The sequence below is a fragment of the Mustela putorius genome, unplaced genomic scaffold, assembly GCF_011764305.1.
Source record: "Mustela putorius furo isolate JIRA1106 unplaced genomic scaffold, ASM1176430v1.1 tig00000083_pilon_pilon_pilon, whole genome shotgun sequence".
Lineage (NCBI taxonomy): Eukaryota > Metazoa > Chordata > Mammalia > Carnivora > Mustelidae > Mustela > Mustela putorius.
The window spans coordinates 12,095,136-12,111,818 of record NW_025421273.1 but is presented as its reverse complement, the minus strand read 5'-3'; the positions used below and the strand labels follow the sequence as shown (position 1 = coordinate 12,111,818).

Sequence of the window (16,683 nt, the reverse complement as noted above, 5' to 3'; positions counted from 1 at the left end):
CTTTACCGGAAATCAAAGAAAAAAGGAGTGTGGTTTAGCTCTGAGTAGCTTAGAGTGTGGCCAGAGCTGAAGATGGAGGTGACGCAGGGGCAGCTCTTAGGCAGTCGCTAAGGATTCATGAGGACCCAAGGAAGGCCTGAGGAAGTGGATGTGTTTGGGGTCTGCTCTGTGTCTCAAGACTCTCCCCCTGGTGGGAATATGCTGGAAGGTTGCTGAATGAGAGATGGCCACTTCAAACCTTCTTCAAGGGTCACTGTCCCCCCAGGACTGGAGTCTTTCCTGAGGCCACCCCATCAGGCAGTCTTTCCCAGGGGGAGGGATAGGGCATACAGGCAGAGACAGAGAACTGGATGTGGCAAGTTGCCCAGTGGGGGGCTTGGAGGCACTGGGTCACAGCCAGAGACAGAGGCACTCTTCCCCTCACTGCCCTCCTCTAGAGACACACGGATTTGGTGTGAGCGCCAGCTCTGCTCCATATTCCCTGTGTGTTCTTTGTGTCCTCCAGGCCTCCCTTCCAGAGGCCAGTCCCGGTGGGCACTGGGCAGGAAGACACTTGGCCCCAGGCTGCTGCCTCTTCTGCCTTGATGCCCTGTCAGCACGCCCTGTCCCCCCTAGGGTGCAGGGAGAGCCTCCTTGGACCAGCAGGGGGCGTTCCCGCAGCGTGACCCAGAGCTGGGGCAGGATGTGGAACAACTCAGGAGTTGTTTTTGTTTTTGTCTAAGATTTTTTTTTCTTAATTTTAGAGATTTTATTTATTTATTTGAGAGAGACTGAAAACACAAACAGAGGGAAGGGACAGTAGGAGAGTGAGAAGCAGGCTCCCCGCTGAGCAGGGAGCGTGACCCAGACTGGATCCCAGGATGCTGGGATCATGACCTCAGCTGAAGGGAGCCCCTCCAGATTTGTTTCGTGAGATCTCTTCTGGTTCTAAGTGTCTCTGTTTACAATAAAAATCTCTACTGAGGCCCCGGATCCTGGGTCAGTTCCCAAACAGGTGGGAGTCTGTCCTGAGCAGGCCTCGGGCCTGGGAGTAGAGGTAAAGCCAGTTCAGGCCCCAGAGTGGGCCCTGGGCAGCCACAGGCCTCAAATGTCCAAGTGACCAGAGGTCCTGTCACCTGGCTCTGCGCCCCAGAACCCCACGCACTTTCCAGCTCGGCAGTCCCCAAATACATTTTTGCCGCCGAGCTGGCCACAAGTCAGGTAGAAGTGACAGGGTACCCTGTGTCACACAGTGTCTCACTCGCAAGCAGACCCCCCTCACCCCAGGCACTGACTAGAAACCTTTTCCTGGTCTCAACCTCCACTTATAACTTAAGGGGAAGGGAAGTCGCAGCCACAGTAGGGAACAGCATGCCTCCATGGGCTCCCCGCACTAGTTCAGGACTGGGAGAATTGATTGTTGGTTCCCCAAGCTAGTGTGGAATGCCTAAACCTTCCCTTATTCCCAACTGGACAATGCCCATGCTGACCCTCCCCCGCCCCCCAGCAGGATTTAGAGGAAACATCTGCAGGACAGTGCTGGACACTTGGTTCCTGGAAGCAGATGGCTGTCATACTCCCCCAGGACCTCTCCCATCCACAGTGGCCTCATCCCTCCCCCTCCCCCAGCCAGCTGCTCCCCCAAACATGCCCTGGGGCAGGTGGAAGGAAGTACAAACAAAGGGCCCTCTCTAGAGGATGAATCCCTGGCTGCTGGGCACACCACTGTCCTGGGTTTGAATCTCACAGGGTGAATTTCTTGCCCAAAACGAGGTGCAGAGAGGATCTGATACCCCCTAGGTCCTGGCCAGCACTGACCCTAAGCGGAGTCTGTTTCCACACAAACACAGCAGTCCAGCCTGGATGGCCGTGCCAGGGACAGTGGTTCCTGGAATTCCACAGCAGGCAGGAAGCGGCGGTCAGGGCTGGACTTGAGCTGGGTGTTGTCCAGAGGACTCAGGCATCTGGGGACCACCATCCTCACCCACACTTAGTCTGAAGGACCTACTCTTCCCAACCCACTGTAGCCATTTCTTCTTCTAAGAAATCTTCCTGGAGCTCTCAGCCAGGAACACTCCACTGGCCTGGGGCCCGGGTGCACCCCAGGGAACCATTTGTTAATCCAGCAAATGACCCCACTGTAGATAGAGGGCCTTTCTGCTCTGCAGTCCCACTGCCTTGTACCTGACCCATGGCACCTTGGATTATAGGCTCTGAGTCCAGACTGCCCGAGTTTGGGTCCTATTCTGTACCTAGCTATGTGCCCAGAGCAAGATCTTTACTGGCCTGCGCCCTGAAGACAAGCACTTCGTAGGTTTCCTGGGAGTTGAGCTTCGAGAGTCACTCCTTAGATGTGGATGTGGGTACTCAGTAAGGCTGGTCCTCCCCTCCTTCCCAGTGAAACCCTGGCCACTGTGGGAAAGGTCATCTGTGCTTTATTGTACATCAACAGCCCCTCCTAGAGCCTGTGTCTTTGCCACCTGGGGGTGGCAGTCCTGAGACCAGCCCTTGCCCCTGCCCCAAATGCCTAGTCCTGCCCAGCTCCCAGCACTGTGCCGGGTTAGTGTGCTGGGGGAGCTGGGGAGTGGGAGGGATGACCACAATTCTTGTCCACAAAGCCCAGGCAGGGCTCGGTCCTGGGACCGTGGGCTCTGGGGAGCTGGGGCAGGGTGGGGTACGTGTCACAGGAGAGCACCCCCGGCCCCCCATCCTCTGGAGAGCAGAGCCTGGCCCAGCCCCAGGGACCCAGCCTGCTGAGAGGAGCCTGGCCTGTAAGATTCTAGAAGGTATCTGTTGGGGAGGCCCTGGGAAGGATCACGGTGCTACATCCGGCTCATCACCCCAGTGGGCCCATCTCATCTGTGTGGCCTGGGGTCACGGCCCCCGTGGCTGGTCTCTGCACAGCAGCAGGGGTCGCCGGCGTCACCTGGGTCTCATGTAGCCGTAAGGACGTTGTAGCAGCAGGCTCTGGTGGCCAGGCAGCACGTGCGTGTGGTAGTGCTCCACGAGGCCGCCCACACTCACGAACAGCACCTCGCTCTCCAGGTAGAACTTAGAGTCCTGGGCGGGGGAAAGAGCAGCAGAGGCTGGGGGGCTTTCCCATGACAAGGGGTGGTCAGCAGTGAGGATAACAGCCAGGCCAGTTCCCAGCTGCCCTGTGTTGGCTCTGTGTCTGCCACCCCCACCCCCATCCCCTGTCTCACTCAAGGCCCAGGGAGGGGTGCCCTTCCAGCCAGGGCCCAGGGGCAGGGCCCACCTTCTCGAAGATGCGGTAGTTCCTCACTTTGTTGGAGCTCTCATCCCACACGACCAGAACCTGCAGGGAGAACAGCAGCAGATGGGTCAGTGGAGAGCAGCCCCAGCCTTGGGGGATGGGCCACAGGGACCAAAGAATAGGCAGAAGCACACAGCTGAGTCCCAGGGCCTTTCTGGTGACCTAGGGAGGGACATGGCCAGCAGGGTCCAAATGGGCAGACCCCAGCCTCAGTGGACCTGCCCTGACAGCCTCTGGGAAGACTCGAGAAGCAGTACCAGGTACGTGGCTCGCCCTAGAACCATTTCTGACACACACAGAACAGAGGGAGGCTAGCTCCATCCGTAGACCGTGTGACTCTTGATCTTGGATCTTGGAGTCATGTGCACAAGCCCCGCTGCTGAGCATGGAGCTCACTTAAATAAATGAGTAAATAAATAACGAAGGAAAAGAAGCAGAAAAGTGAGGCTCACTGCAAGCCACCCTCATAGAAGCAGAGGTACTGGCAGCCGACTTCTATTCCCTCGGCCCCAGGCAGCCGCCCCTGCAGGTGCCTGAAAACCCCCAGGCCCACCTGAGTCTGGGACACCCAGTGCTTCCTGCCCAGCTCCTACCTATGCTGGGGGACTGGCCAGTATCTCCCCTAGTTTGCAAACGGTGTTCAGTTCTTGACAACAGACAGGGCAGTGGCTGCCAGGCAGAGACCCCAGAACAGAGCTGGCCGAGATCCCTGATCAGAGCCACCTGGGGAAGGGGCATGTACACTACAAAGCGCCACACTTGCCGTCCGCCTGGGTGTGAGCAGAGAGGAGCCACCACATAGCCGTGTCCCCAGGGGCCTCAGCCCATTAGGGTGACGCTTGGGGCGCCTACCTTCCCTGACTTGGTGGAGGAGTTCCGGATGCAGTAGAGTCCATTCTGGGGCTCTCCCTGGGGGCTTGTGGTTTTGAACAGCCTAAAATACAACAGCTGTGTCAGCAGGCAAACCATCCTCAGACCTCAATCACGGGGACCCTCCAGCCCTGGTCCTCCGTGTGGCTTTCTGTCTTCTTGCTCTTCGACAGCACAGGTCCCAAGAGCAACAGGCTGCGAGAGGGCCACGCCCAGGGTGACCACCAGCCCCGGGACTGAGTCCATGGCCTCTGTTGTCCTCGGCGCCATGTCCCTGTGCTAGCAACTGCCCAGCAATAAGGCAAGTGAGGGGGACAGAAAAGTGGGGGACCACATGTCTGCGAAAAACAAGGATTTGGAGAAAGAAGTGCTGAGTGCTAACCTTTCTACTTCGCAGGATTCCGTGGTGTTGATAAACACAGAGCTGGGCAGCGGCACCTGGAGACACCAGTGGTGGTCAGGGTCAGGATCCGAGTGGTGCCTGTTGCCAGTGCCCCACCCTCACCGCAGGCTGCCAGCCTGTGCCCAGATCTGGGGCTTTGCACGGTGCTCCTGCACCGCCCCCCCACCGACAACTCCGGCATCCTGGGCAGCTCCTCCCTCAAGATGCTCCGTGAGGAGTTGCCCTGGCCGGCAGCTCTCCCCCAGCCTCCCACCCACTGCTGCAAGCTGGGCTCTCCTCCTTGGCCCCACCTTCTCATAGTCCTCGTCAGAGTCCTCCCCACCAGTGCTGTCAGCCTTTGAGAGCCGTCGGGGTTTTTCAAAGGAGAAGTTCCTGAAACTCTGCCCATCAGGGGGTGACCTCCTGGGAGGGGAGCAAGGAGAGGAGGGCACATCACTGTCACAGCCCTCCAACCTCCACCCACCACCCCTGTTCACCCCAATGGTTGTCAGAGGCCCAGACCAGAGAGCTCTGAGATAGGCCAGTGCCAACCGCCCTGGGACACTAGGAATTGCCTGCTCCCGGCTTACGGCTGCCAATGCTGCTGGCAAGAGGGGTGCTGGGGGCCTGAACTCCTCTGTCGTCATAGCACAGGCAAGTGCCCTGGACGCTGCAGAAGGCCCCAGGCTGGGGCACCGGACCCCAGCTCTGCAGCTAACCAGCTTTGTGACCTTGGCCTAGTCACACACCTCCCCAAGCCACAGAGAACAGGTGATACAAACAGACAGAGCCCACACTGGGCTATGGCCGGGGCTGGGCCATAGCTCATGGCAAACTGACCCAGTCTGCACCCCTGCGGCCCCTTGTGAAACAGGAACCATCATGGGGCACCCTCCCTCGGGCAGCAGAGCTAAGAGTCCTGGGGAGAAGGATCCCAGAGTCATAGGCCTTCAGGGAGTACTGGGCTAGCATGCCCACTCAGGACTCCCCCTGTGGCTCCTAGAACTTTCGTGGTTTGGGGCCCCAGACATCGCTGACCTCAGGTTGTTGGTATGAGTGACACTGTGCCAGCAGGGGACACATCAGACCCCCAAGAGTGCCCAGCAATAAAGAACAAAGTGTTTTGAGCAGACCTCGAGCATCAGTCACCAACATACTCTGCATTCTGGCGAGTTCCCAGTCAGGAAGGGAACAGAGGCAGCCCTGGTGGCTCCAGACCCCAGGCAGGGAAGGACAGTGCCGGCTCAGGAGGGCCTGCAAAGGCCCACCAGCTCCTAGCAGCTCCCAGCCCAAGCTCCTCCACCCACCACCGTCTATCCCAGAGCAGGTGCTCAGCCCTGAAGCGCCCTCCCCTGACACTGCACAGGCCCTGGGAGGCTTGTTTCCCCAAAGATCCCTTTGCCCACTGCTCCCCAGACAGCAATGGGCCCCAGGTCCACCACCCATGAGGCTGGACCTTCCTCTGGGGCAGGGGTGGGTCAGTTGCAGGGGTGGCTGCAGGGCCACAGGAGGCCGGGGCCATCAGGCAGCCTTCTGCTCTCACGCTATGGCTGCCTGGTACCCATCACGAGCACTGTGCCAAAGCTGAGGAGGCCAGGGAACCCACACAAGAACCCAGCCATTGGGGAGGGGGTCCGGGGGGCACCGGCGCCAAGTCTACTCACTGCAGGTGGGGGAGGGGTGGCTTCTCTGTCCTTGGCAGGACCACTGGCCTGGCTGTGGCTTCAGGCGTGGACAGCTTCAGTGCGGGGGGCCTGGGGGCCACAGGGGGCACAAAGAGTCTGGGCCTGGCTGCCTCCCCGACGGGGGCCTCTTCCACCATCTTTAAGAACTTGGGCTTGTTGGCCGGCACAGGTGGAGGCTCAGGCGTGGGTGGCCCCCGGGGAGACAGATGGAAGGACTTGAGTTTGTCACAGTTCCTGGAGGAGGCAGCAGCCATGCCGGCAGAGCTGCAGGCAGAGCCAGGCCCGTGGCTGGGGACCCGGGGCTCTGGGCTGGGGCTGGCACTCTCACGGAAGCAAGGGGTTTTCCAGAGGCTGGGCGTGGTTGGCGGGGGGCCAAGCGGGGGGTCACTCATCCTCCGTGGGGCCAGGGACCCCCTGGGGCCAGGCTCAGGCCGCCTCAGGCCCAGTGGGTCCCTTTTGGAGTCCTCGGGAGCTGGGCTGGCGTCAGGGAGGCCACGTTTAGGGGGTGGGGGTGGCAGCAGGGGGCTCAGGCCCTTGGAGGCAAAGGAGTGAGCACGGGGCATGTCGGAGAAGGCTGGTTTCCTGGGTGTGGGCACAGGAGGCGGCGGGTAGGCCGGCGGGTGGGTCAGGGTGTCTGCAGAGCAAAGGGACCCAGTCAGTGAGCATGTGCTACCTGCTGGAAGCTGGCCAACACCACCAACTTCCATGCCCTGGCCTTCCTCATTCTTCTGGGAGCCATCAGCTTCCCAGAAGTAGAGGTGAGAGAGAAGAGGCAAGGGGGACTCTGAGGACTTCACCTCAGTGAGGGGAAGCTATTCCCACTAAGATAGGTGAGCAGGATGGACAGGAGCAGCTTGGGAGGAAGATGAGGGCTGGACTTACTTGGCTGTAAGAACACAGAGAGTGCGGGGCAGGCAGTTGGGGTGCAGATCTGTGGTTCAAGGAAAGGCAAGGGTGTGGGGAGGGCTGTCAGGGCACAGGTCTGGGGTTCGAGGCAAGGGTATGGGTTGGGCTGTCGGGCCACAAGTCTGTGGTTCGAAGAGAAGCAAGGGTGTGGTGCAGGCCATCGGGGCGCAGGTCTGGGGTTCAAGAGAGAGGTGAGGGTATGAGTCAGGCCGTCAGGCTGTAGGTCTGTGGTTCGAGGAGAAGCAAGGGTGTGGGGTGGGTTGTCAGGCCTGGGTCTGGAGTTCCAGGAAAGGCGAAGGTGTGGGGCAGGTTGTCGGGGTGCAGGCCTGGGGTTCGAGGAGAGGCAAGGCTGTGTGGGCGGCCGTGGGGACACAGGTCTGGGGTTTGAGGAGAGGCAAGGGTGTAGGGGGGCCATAGGGGCACAGGTCTGGAGTTCCAGGAGGGGCACTGGCTGGAAAGGCCAGTGGACAGGTTCTCCATGACCCTGGCTGTCCCAGAGCTGTGGGGTAAGCCTAAGTCCTGGATGGTCCATCTCCTGTGGATGGCATTAAGGGGCTGGTGTAGGGCTGAGTGAGGTGGGATAGGACCCAGAGCACAAGGCGCCCAGCGCTGAGCGAGGCAGCTGAGGAACAGGGAATAGAGCCCTGGGTCACGTACAGCTAGATTCACAGGTGCTAGGTGCTGTGTCTGAGAATGGGGAGGTCACCAGAGTGAGAGATGTTTGGGAGAGAGGGGAAAGCCTGCTTGGAGTAGGGACTCAGAAGGGTTCGGAACACGTGTGTGGGCAGGTCTGTGGGCATGCAGCGGGGAACAAACTGAGGCCCCTACATGCTCATCTCTAGCCATGCATGGCTGAGTTCGGGGGCAGGGCAAGATGGACATGGGCTGGAACCACAGGCTCTGTGCCAGGAGGGAAGTCAAGGCTCATGACCCACAGCTCCTGGTGGTTGCTTCAGAGGGAGGGGACCAGGAGCAGGAAAGGGGGCTGGACCTGCCCCTGCTGCACTTGAGTGACAGGGGCTGAGAAGGGCAGAGAACAAGGTCACTGAAGGAGAGCAGGCAGAGGAACAGGGAGGCCAGGTGTAGAGGGATTGTCCCGAGTTACCAGGACAGTAGAAGGGATAGTGGTAAGGGACAGATGGCAGGACAGAGGCACAGCCCTCCCCTGTCGGGCCCTATGCTTCGCTGTGACACACGTATGTGACGTGGCATGTACGCCACTCTCCCATGCCAGGCCACATGATTCAGGAGGTCAGGGCAGGGGGAGCAGGTGGATAAGTGACAGGCTAGCCCAGAGGTGCTCCAGGGAGCTGAGACACCCACTCTTCAATGTCCCTTTCCCCACTCTCCACCCCAGAGCCACCCTGGGCTCAGCATCGCACGTGTGGGCCCCTCCACCTCACTTATTTGCAAATCAGCTGTCCGCTCCACCCCAGGCTACCTGGACGTGGGAGGAGCCGGTGAGCAGAGCCAGCCAGATCAGTCCTCCTGACACCTGGGCCACAACAGGGAAACTGAGGCCCCGCAGAGCAGGACTCAGGCCAGTACTCCCAGTGTGGGAGGGGCTCTGTTCCGGGTTCCAGCCACAGGAGCCCCCCAGGCTCAGAGGTTGCCCACCTACCCTCAGGCTCCATGGGCTTGGGGGAGTCAGGCTCCATGTACGAGTCATCTTCATCCTCATGCTCATAATCTGTAAGGTACATGGAGCATCAGACACAAGGTGGCCTAGGCCCAGCTGCACACCCAGGGGCCCTCAGGACACTGGGAGCCGAGGGTCAGGGAGGCCCCAGCCACGGCATGAACCCCAGACTTGGGCTGCATGGGGAAGACCGCCAGCCATGCCTCCCATGGCGGGGGTGGGACAGGTGTGCAGAGGCAGGCCTCACCTTCGTTGTCTGTGGGGTACGGGGATAGGCTGATGTCCACAGGCCGCTCAACTGCACCATAGAAGCTGTCTGTGTCCGAGCTGGAGTCACTGAGGTAGGGGGCAGGGGTGGGGCACAGTGAGCACCGGGCAGGGGAGCTCCCTTGCATTCACACATATGGATGTACACGCATGCCCTCGGACATGTGACTGATGCACAGACACACACACAGATGCGGACATACGCACAGACACGACACACAGACACGTGGACACGTACAGAGCTAGACCCACAGATAAACACAAGGAAAAAACACACAGTCGGAGAAGCTCCTCACAGGTGAGAAACACAGACCCAGGGACCAGAGACTGTGGTGCCCCCTTCACTCCCCTGCCTGACCACACAGGGCCAGGACTCAGGGCTAGCCCCACGTCCCTTCTGCCCTGTAGAGACTGCCAGTGGGTGTGCACGCAGGCATACACATACACGCACATACATAGGCACAAGCGCATACACACGCACATGCACACACACGGACACATGGCCTGGGCCAAGCCTCCAGAGGTGGGAGGCAGGCACACACGTCAAGCCCAGGCCCCCCTCCCCTGCCCAGGCCCACCTGGTGTCCAGGGGCAACTCCTTCTTCTCGTGAAAGTGGCCGATCTCCTTGCGCAGCAAAGCCATCCAGCTCTGTGGGGCAGTCAGGGTGTGGTGGGTGTGCGTGGACCATGGGTGCGTGCAGCCCGGGACAGGGCTCCACCCACCCCCTCCCCAGGCTGGCCTGCACAAAGGTCAGGGAGACGACCCCTGTGGCCTTCTGGGGGCTCTGACCCCGCTGTAGCCCATTAAGAGCTCTTTCTGAGATGCCTCCTGAGGGTGGGGTGCTGGTACCAGGCCATGGGCTTGAGGAGAGGCAAATCATCCCCACCACATGCCCTCAGTGCCTGGACGGTAGCCCTGTCAGACCCCGACCCCAAATATAGGCTCACCTTGCGCTCGTCCTCAGAGGAGGCCGAGAAGAACCAGGTGCGGTGCTTCTTGCTGATGTGGACAATCTTGAAGGGGAAGACATTGTTGGACGTTGTCTCTTCAGCTGCCCGCATCACCCTGAGGGCACAGGGCCGGTGGTCACCCCCCGGTCAGCCTGATGGTCCTGGCACCCCTCACCCATCATGCCCTCAAGGACACAGCTGTGTCTGGACGGCCTGTCTTGCGGATCCTCCAGGTCAAAGTTCTTTTTTTTTTTTTTTTTTAAAGATTTTATTTATTAATTTGACAGAGAGAAATCACAAGTAGACAGAGAGGCAGCCAGAGAAAGAGAGAGAGAGGGAAGAAGGCTCTCTGCTTTATTTATTTGACAGAGAGATCACAAGGAGGCAGAGAGGCAGACAGGCAGGGGGGGAGCAGGCTTCCCGCTGAGCAGAGAGCCCGATGTGGGACTCGATCCCAGGACCCTGAGATCATGACCTGAGCCGAAGGCAGCGGCTTAACCCACTGAGCCACCCAGGCGCCCCCCAGGTCAAAGTTCTAAAAGCCTCAGGTAAAGGGAAGTGCATAGGCGAGGACTGGGCACCAAGCAGACAGGGCTCTGGGTCTGGGAGCTTGTCCTGGAAGCAGCAGCCCACATGGCTGCAGAACGAGGACACGTCGCCTTCGCCACCCACCAATGTCCCTCTACTTGGAGGCCACCTGCCTGCCCCGGCGGGCTTTCCTGTTGGGGGCCCAAGCATGTCAGCCCCTGTCCCCACTCCTGCTGCCCCCACAGGGGCATCCTGGAGAACACAGGGGGGACGTGACTTACTATGGCTACTCCCCCCACCAGGATATATTGAGATCACAAAGTCTACCATGGGGGAGCCCCACCGGGCTAGTCACCTGGGGCAGGTGTGCCCCTCCACCAGGCTGAGGGCAAGGGCAGTAGGGGGGGGACCCCAGAGCTCTGAGCCATGGATGCCCACTGGCAGCCACAAGCTCTAGGTTCGTCCCCTCCTTAGTGGTGCCCCAGCTGGCCTGGAGGCCTGGCATGGGGCTTGATGCCTGGGCAAGTCCTCCCCACTGAGTCTGTGGCCACAACCTTGAGTCACTCTGTCCTGCGACTGACATGGGACCTTTAGGTGCACAAAGACAGGAGGGGCTGGGCCCTCCTAGGGAGCTGGGAGGCACCCACCTCATGCCCCAGGGAACTGGGCCCATGCTATGACATTAAGACCTAGAGCCCAGGAGTCACACTTCACTCGCTCTGCAGGCCCTTGATGCTGTGGGGTGGGCCCAAGTGGGGCTAATAAGGTCTTCCTTGCCAACATTCCCCATCCTATCTAGAAGGCTCCTCTGCACCCACCTGCCCATTCGCACAGAGGCACTTGTGGGATGGACCCAGCCCCCCACCCATTCATGTAAAGCAAGGAGCTGGGTCTAGCCTGCGAGGCCCCGAAGCCAGGGAGGCCTGAGGCAGGGCTCAGGGTGAAGTATGTTCCTGGCGCCTTGGAAGGAGGCTAGGGTAGGAGAAGCGCTGGGTGAGCAGGGAAGGGGAGTGGAAGCTGAATGGGGACCCAGGAGCCTCTGCTGAGAAGAGCGCAGGAAGCCTCGCCCCGGGCCTGGCCCCGGGGAGGCTGAGAGCAAGTGGGAGAGGCTGGACAGGATCCAAAGGGTGAGGTGGGAGCCGTCTCAAGACAGCCTGGACCCTCCATAGGGGTGGGCAGGACCGAGGGACAGGCCTGGCCAGGGCACGGTGGGCATGGCAGGAAGCAGGCACTTACCGGGAACTTATGGGGCACTTACCGATTATAGCCGCTCAGAGAGAAGGCGCCCTGTGGGGAGGCAGACGTGCTGCTCTTGAAGTAGTAGATGCAACGCTTGTGAATGATGACAAAACGCAGCGGCCCTGAGGGTGGCATGACGAGGGCAGAGGTGAGCCTTGGGGGGCTGCTGGGCAGATCCCACAGGGCAGCTATCCCAGAGGCTCTGGGTGGCTCAGGGCAGTCCTCCTGCCTTTGAACCCCACTAAAGGGAAGAGGAAGGAGCTGGGCTAGCCTGCTGCCTCCTTGCAGGGAGCCCACTGTGAGGCCCAGTGTAAGCAAACCACAGGCAGGATGACAGGCCCCAGAGCACCACCCTCCAAGGCAGGCCTGGCCACACTAATGGCAGGGGGAGACTCTGACCACCTAGGCTAGCACAAAGCTAGGGCCAAAAGTCATAGCATGGGGAGCTCATGCATGGTCAGAGTGACAGGCAAAGCCCTGATGCTCTTTGACCTTCAATGTCCTGACAACTGGGCATCTCCCAGACCTGGGGGCCCCCACTCTCTGCCAACCTGCTGTCCTAGGGACCAGAGCCTTGGCCTCATTCAGCTGGACCAAGTCACCAACCAACTCACTGAACACCCACGGGATGGTACAAGGCCACCAGAGGCCCCCAGCCCCTGGTGCAGATGAAGCACTGTGTACCAAATGCCCATCCTATCTCCATTTTGCAGTAGCACCCCAAGTCATCCCACAGTCCTGGGGAACGAGGAGGCTGACTCAGGTCCCCGGGGGGGTACTGGCCATGCAGGGAAGGAAAACAATGGAAGGCCTACCATGTCTGGGCAGAGGCTCAGAGAGACCAGTTGCTTGCCCACAGAGGTCCAACAGGGCAGTGGGGCCACAGGGCTGGGGCTCAGGCCCATTCCCACACCCTCCCATCCTGCTCCCTGCCACCCAGAGGACTCACATTTGAGCAACTGCAGCTGGGTCCCACCCTTCTTGTGCAGGTAGCCGGCTTTAGCCACGCCCCCAGGCATGGTTAGCAAGTTCTGGGCACCAATGGCCTTCATGGGGACGGGCCAATGCATCTCCTCAGCCGCCATGAAGCTGCAAAAAAAGGAGGAGACATGTCTCAGCCAGGACTGGGGGACATTAGATGGCTTGGCTGGGGGATACACCACCGAGATCCTAGAGACAGCCTAAAGGGTTGAGGCAGCAAGGGGTAGGGAACCAATTTCCAGGTGGGACCCCAGGGAAAGAAAGGGCCACCTGGTCCACTTGGTCAGCACCTGGTCTATCTGGCCACACACCTGAGCCCCAGAGACACTGAGAACGGGGCGTATTCCTTCACTATTGTTGGTTCACTCAGCACACACCGGCCGAACTAACAGCCCCAGAGGGAGGCTAGGGGATAGCAGTGAATAAATTCAAGAAACCACTGGCCTAGGGTACCTGGGTGGCTCAGTGGGTTAAGCCTCTGCCTTCAGCTCAAGTCATAATCTCAGGGTCCTGGGATCGAGCCCTGCGTCGGGCTCTCTGCTCCTCATTGGGCTCTCGCTCCTGGTCAGGCTCTCTGCCTGCCTCTCTGCCTACTTGTGATCTCTCTCTCTCTGTCAAATAAATAAGCAAATTAAAAAAAAAAAAAAAAAGAAACCATCGGCCCAGGTAAGTCAGGCCTAATGCCATAACCACCCCAAGTCTGTGTGCCAGGTCAGCCTATGATGGAGCCTGCCAGGGAGAAGGTTTCCAGGGGGAGGTGACTATAATGGCTTTAAAAAGGTACAAGGGCCAGGGCAGGCCTCGGGCATCCTCTCCATCATCTCTGTTCCTTAGCAGAGAAGGGATGAGGGACATGGCCCCAAATGCCCTACTCTCCACTCTTGCCTGCCTTTTTTTTTTTTTTTTAAGTTTTATTTATTTATTTATTTATTTATTTATTTATTTTGACAGAGATCACAAGCAGGCAAAGAGACAGGCAAAAATAAGAGGGGAAGCAGGCTCTCTGCTGACCAGAGAGCCTGTTGCGGGGCTCGATCCCAGGACCCTGGGATCATGACCTGAGCCAAAGGCAGAGGCTTTAACCCATTGAGCCACCCAGGCGCCCCTCCTGCCTGCCTTTAGCCAGCTTCTGTCCATCCCTTTTTTAAGGCCCTAAGACCAGGAAGCAGGAAAGCAGGTAGCCCTGAGTCTCTAGTTCCCACCCTGGCTCAGTCTCTGGGGGATCCCTAGGCCGTAGTTGTTGGAGCTATAAAATGGGGACACAGAGTGGACACAGCCTGACATATAGCACATGCCTGTTGGCAGTGGCCACGATGACCTTCTGGTGGGTTGACTGGTATCCACCCTGTTCCCTGTTTCCCCTGCTCCCCATCCAGCCTCCTGCTCATCATCCTAGCCGTTCTCCCTGAAACATGCCAGGCTCTTTCCCAACCTGGCTTCTGCCTGGCATGCCTGACCACTCCCCCTTCTCACATGAAGAACTCCTATTCATCCTTCAAGACCCAGGTTCACTGTCCCCTCTTCTTCTTCTTCTTTTTAAGATTTTATTTATTTGTCAGAGCAGGTAGAGTGCCAGGCAGAGAGAGAAGCAGGCTCCCCGCTGGACAAGGAGCTTGATGTGGGACTCGATCACAGGACCCTGGGATCATGTCACAGTCCCCTCTTCTGTGAGGCATCTGAATGCCTACTCATATTCAAGACTACCCCCCAACCCTGCCCGGAGGCACTATTTCTCTTGTGCCTGCCCCCACTAACCCTGGTGCCTGGTCCTTCCTGGGGCCCAGTGGACTCGGAGTGTCAACCGGGAGTGTGGTCCGTGTCCCACTGAGCCACCAGCGTTGCAGCCAGGGTCAGACACAGAAGCCCTGTCCCCTGGGGCTCCTGCCACTACAGATCCCGTTCCCCAAAACACACACACACACAAAGAAAGCCACTGGGCTGCGGACGAGCCAGCATCCTTCGCCAAAGGCTCACCTCCTCCAGGGCTTGGGCTGCCCCCTCCGGCTCCGCGCGCACCAACCAGCCCCGGCCCAGCCCCCGCCCACAGCCGAGGCTCGGAACAAAGGCTCGGTCCCGGCCCCCCGGAGCCTGCTGCCCGGGACAGAACCCCCGCGCCCCGCCCGGCCCACGCCCGCCTTTGTTCCCCCAGGAAGCGGGGCTAGCGCTCCGGGCTCGGTACTTACGGCGTCCACGCGGCGGCCCGCCGCCCCTGCGCGCACCGACACTGCCCCGGACCGGCCCCCCCCGCGCCCGCCTCCCGCCCGCCCCAGCCCGGCCGGCCGCGCCCCGCGCCCGCCATGCCGCGCGCCCAGCCGCAGAAGCCCCCGCGCCCAGCCGCAGAAGCCCCCGCGCCCCCCGCCCCCCGGCCGCCGGCTCCTCCCCTCGCGGGCGGGGCGGGCGCGGCAGGTGGAGACCCGGCGCTCTGCGCCCCACCGCGGACCGCTCCCTCCCCTCGTGCGGGGCCTCAGTTTCCCCAGCGGCTCTGGGGCGCAACGCGGACGTCTGAGTGCGGCCCCGAGCCCGCCAGGCTCCCGGGTTGGCCAGCCCCTTCGGGAGAGGGTCTCGTCTTCCCAGGGCCTCCGTCTGCGCCTCCGCAAACGGGGGCGAGCGCGGCCGGCTTCTGCGGTTTGTGGCCGGGGTGAAGCTGGTTCAGCTGGCGGCCACTGGGGCTCCGGCTGGGTCTGTGGGTCCTCCCGTCCCCTCTCAGGCAGGTTGTTTCACCCATCTGCGGCCACCGGTCTCCACCCCCCGGGGTTCCCTGCAGGAGCCAGACAGACGTCCAGTCCTTGGCAGTTCCCACCTGTTCTGTAGATGTGGGCTCCTCTCCGAGGAGACCCCCAGGCTGGCCAAAGGTAGGTGATGGCCTTGCCGGCCCCCCAAGCATTCTGCCTCTTCTATCTCCCTCCTGCATACTGGCTGCGGGTCAGCTGGGACAGCTGGAGCAGGGACTCTGTGCTCCCACTCAGCTGTGCAGTTGTGCAGCTGTGCAGTTGTGCAGCTGTGCAGCTGTGCGCAGCACTGGTTCCTGGTTTCCCCGCCTCCACTTCAGGCTGGCTCTGGGTGCCGCCTGCCACTGCAGGGAGAGGCTCTGTCCCACCTGTGTGCCTCTGCTCCCAGTGCCCTTGCCAATCCCTCCCCTGGCAGGATACTCAGGGCCACTGCCTCCTCCTGCTCCTCCCAGCCCCCCTGCTTGTCCTCCTCCCCACCATCCCTTGTCTCAGTTTCCTCCCAGGCTTCCATTCTCTCCCCAATCACCTCCATTCAGCATGTTCTCCCCCACCCACACATGCCATTCCCATCACCTCTGTTCCAAATCTCCAGGGCTTCACCATGTGCACTTAGCCTTTCCAGATCCAGCCCCCATGGAGCTTTCCCAGCAGGCTCTTCTCCTGCCCTCCACCTCCCATAGACCGGTGCCATCCAAACCCAGTGGCTCCTGAATCCAAGACCCAGAACCACCAAGCACCACCTCCAGGCTACAGCTCCCAGTTTCCACTGCCTGCAGTGCCTTCCAGAGCCTTTAGGGGGCAACTAAACTAACTTAGCCTCCAAAAATTGGTCCAAATGAACACCAACCCATAGTTAACTCCTCCAAAAACAGAAGAGGAAGGAACTCACTCTATAAAGCCAGCATTACCTTGATACCAAAACCAAAGACAACACAAGAAAACGACAGACCAATAACTTATGATTGTAGACACCAAAATCCTCTCCGAGGGCCTCCTGGAAGCTCAGTCAGTTAAGTGTCAGGCTCTTGATTTCAGCTCAGATCATGATCTCATGGTTGTGAGATTGAGCCACATGTCAGGCTCTGCGCTGCACATGGAGCCTGCTTAGCGTTCTCTCTCTCTCTCTCTGCCCCTTCTCCTTCTTTCCTTCCCCCCTCTAAAAAAATGCTCACCAAAATACTAGCAAATTGAATTCAGCACCTTGTAAAAAGGATTCTACACCACGCTAAGTGTGCTCTATCCCAGGAACACAA

At 59.9% G+C, this 16,683-nt stretch overlaps 1 protein-coding gene across 5 annotated transcripts in view; it reads right to left on the bottom strand.

The window, feature by feature from the left end:
• Positions 1-2,398: 2,398 nt before the first annotated feature.
• Positions 2,399-16,683, bottom strand: part of SH3BP2 (SH3 domain binding protein 2) — a 35,585-nt gene continuing 21,300 nt past the window's right edge. For 4 of the 5 annotated variants that reach the window (XM_004772262.2, XM_004772260.2, XM_004772261.3 and 1 more), the window contains 12 exons: positions 12,670-12,809; positions 11,740-11,842; positions 9,951-10,068; positions 9,581-9,651; positions 8,983-9,071; positions 8,718-8,786; positions 6,170-6,824; positions 4,817-4,928; positions 4,506-4,561; positions 4,106-4,187; positions 3,236-3,295; positions 2,399-3,039 (listed from right to left, as the gene is read on the bottom strand). In XM_004772262.2, the coding sequence (XP_004772319.1) occupies positions 2,902-3,039; positions 3,236-3,295; positions 4,106-4,187; positions 4,506-4,561; positions 4,817-4,928; positions 6,170-6,824; positions 8,718-8,786; positions 8,983-9,071; positions 9,581-9,651; positions 9,951-10,068; positions 11,740-11,842; positions 12,670-12,805 (1,689 nt within the window). In that variant the 5' untranslated portion in view covers positions 12,806-12,809 and the 3' untranslated portion in view covers positions 2,399-2,901. The remainder of the gene's footprint in view (positions 3,040-3,235; positions 3,296-4,105; positions 4,188-4,505; positions 4,562-4,816; positions 4,929-6,169; positions 6,825-8,717; positions 8,787-8,982; positions 9,072-9,580; positions 9,652-9,950; positions 10,069-11,739; positions 11,843-12,669; positions 12,810-16,683) is intronic. The other variant, XM_045074955.1, reaches the window with a different exon arrangement.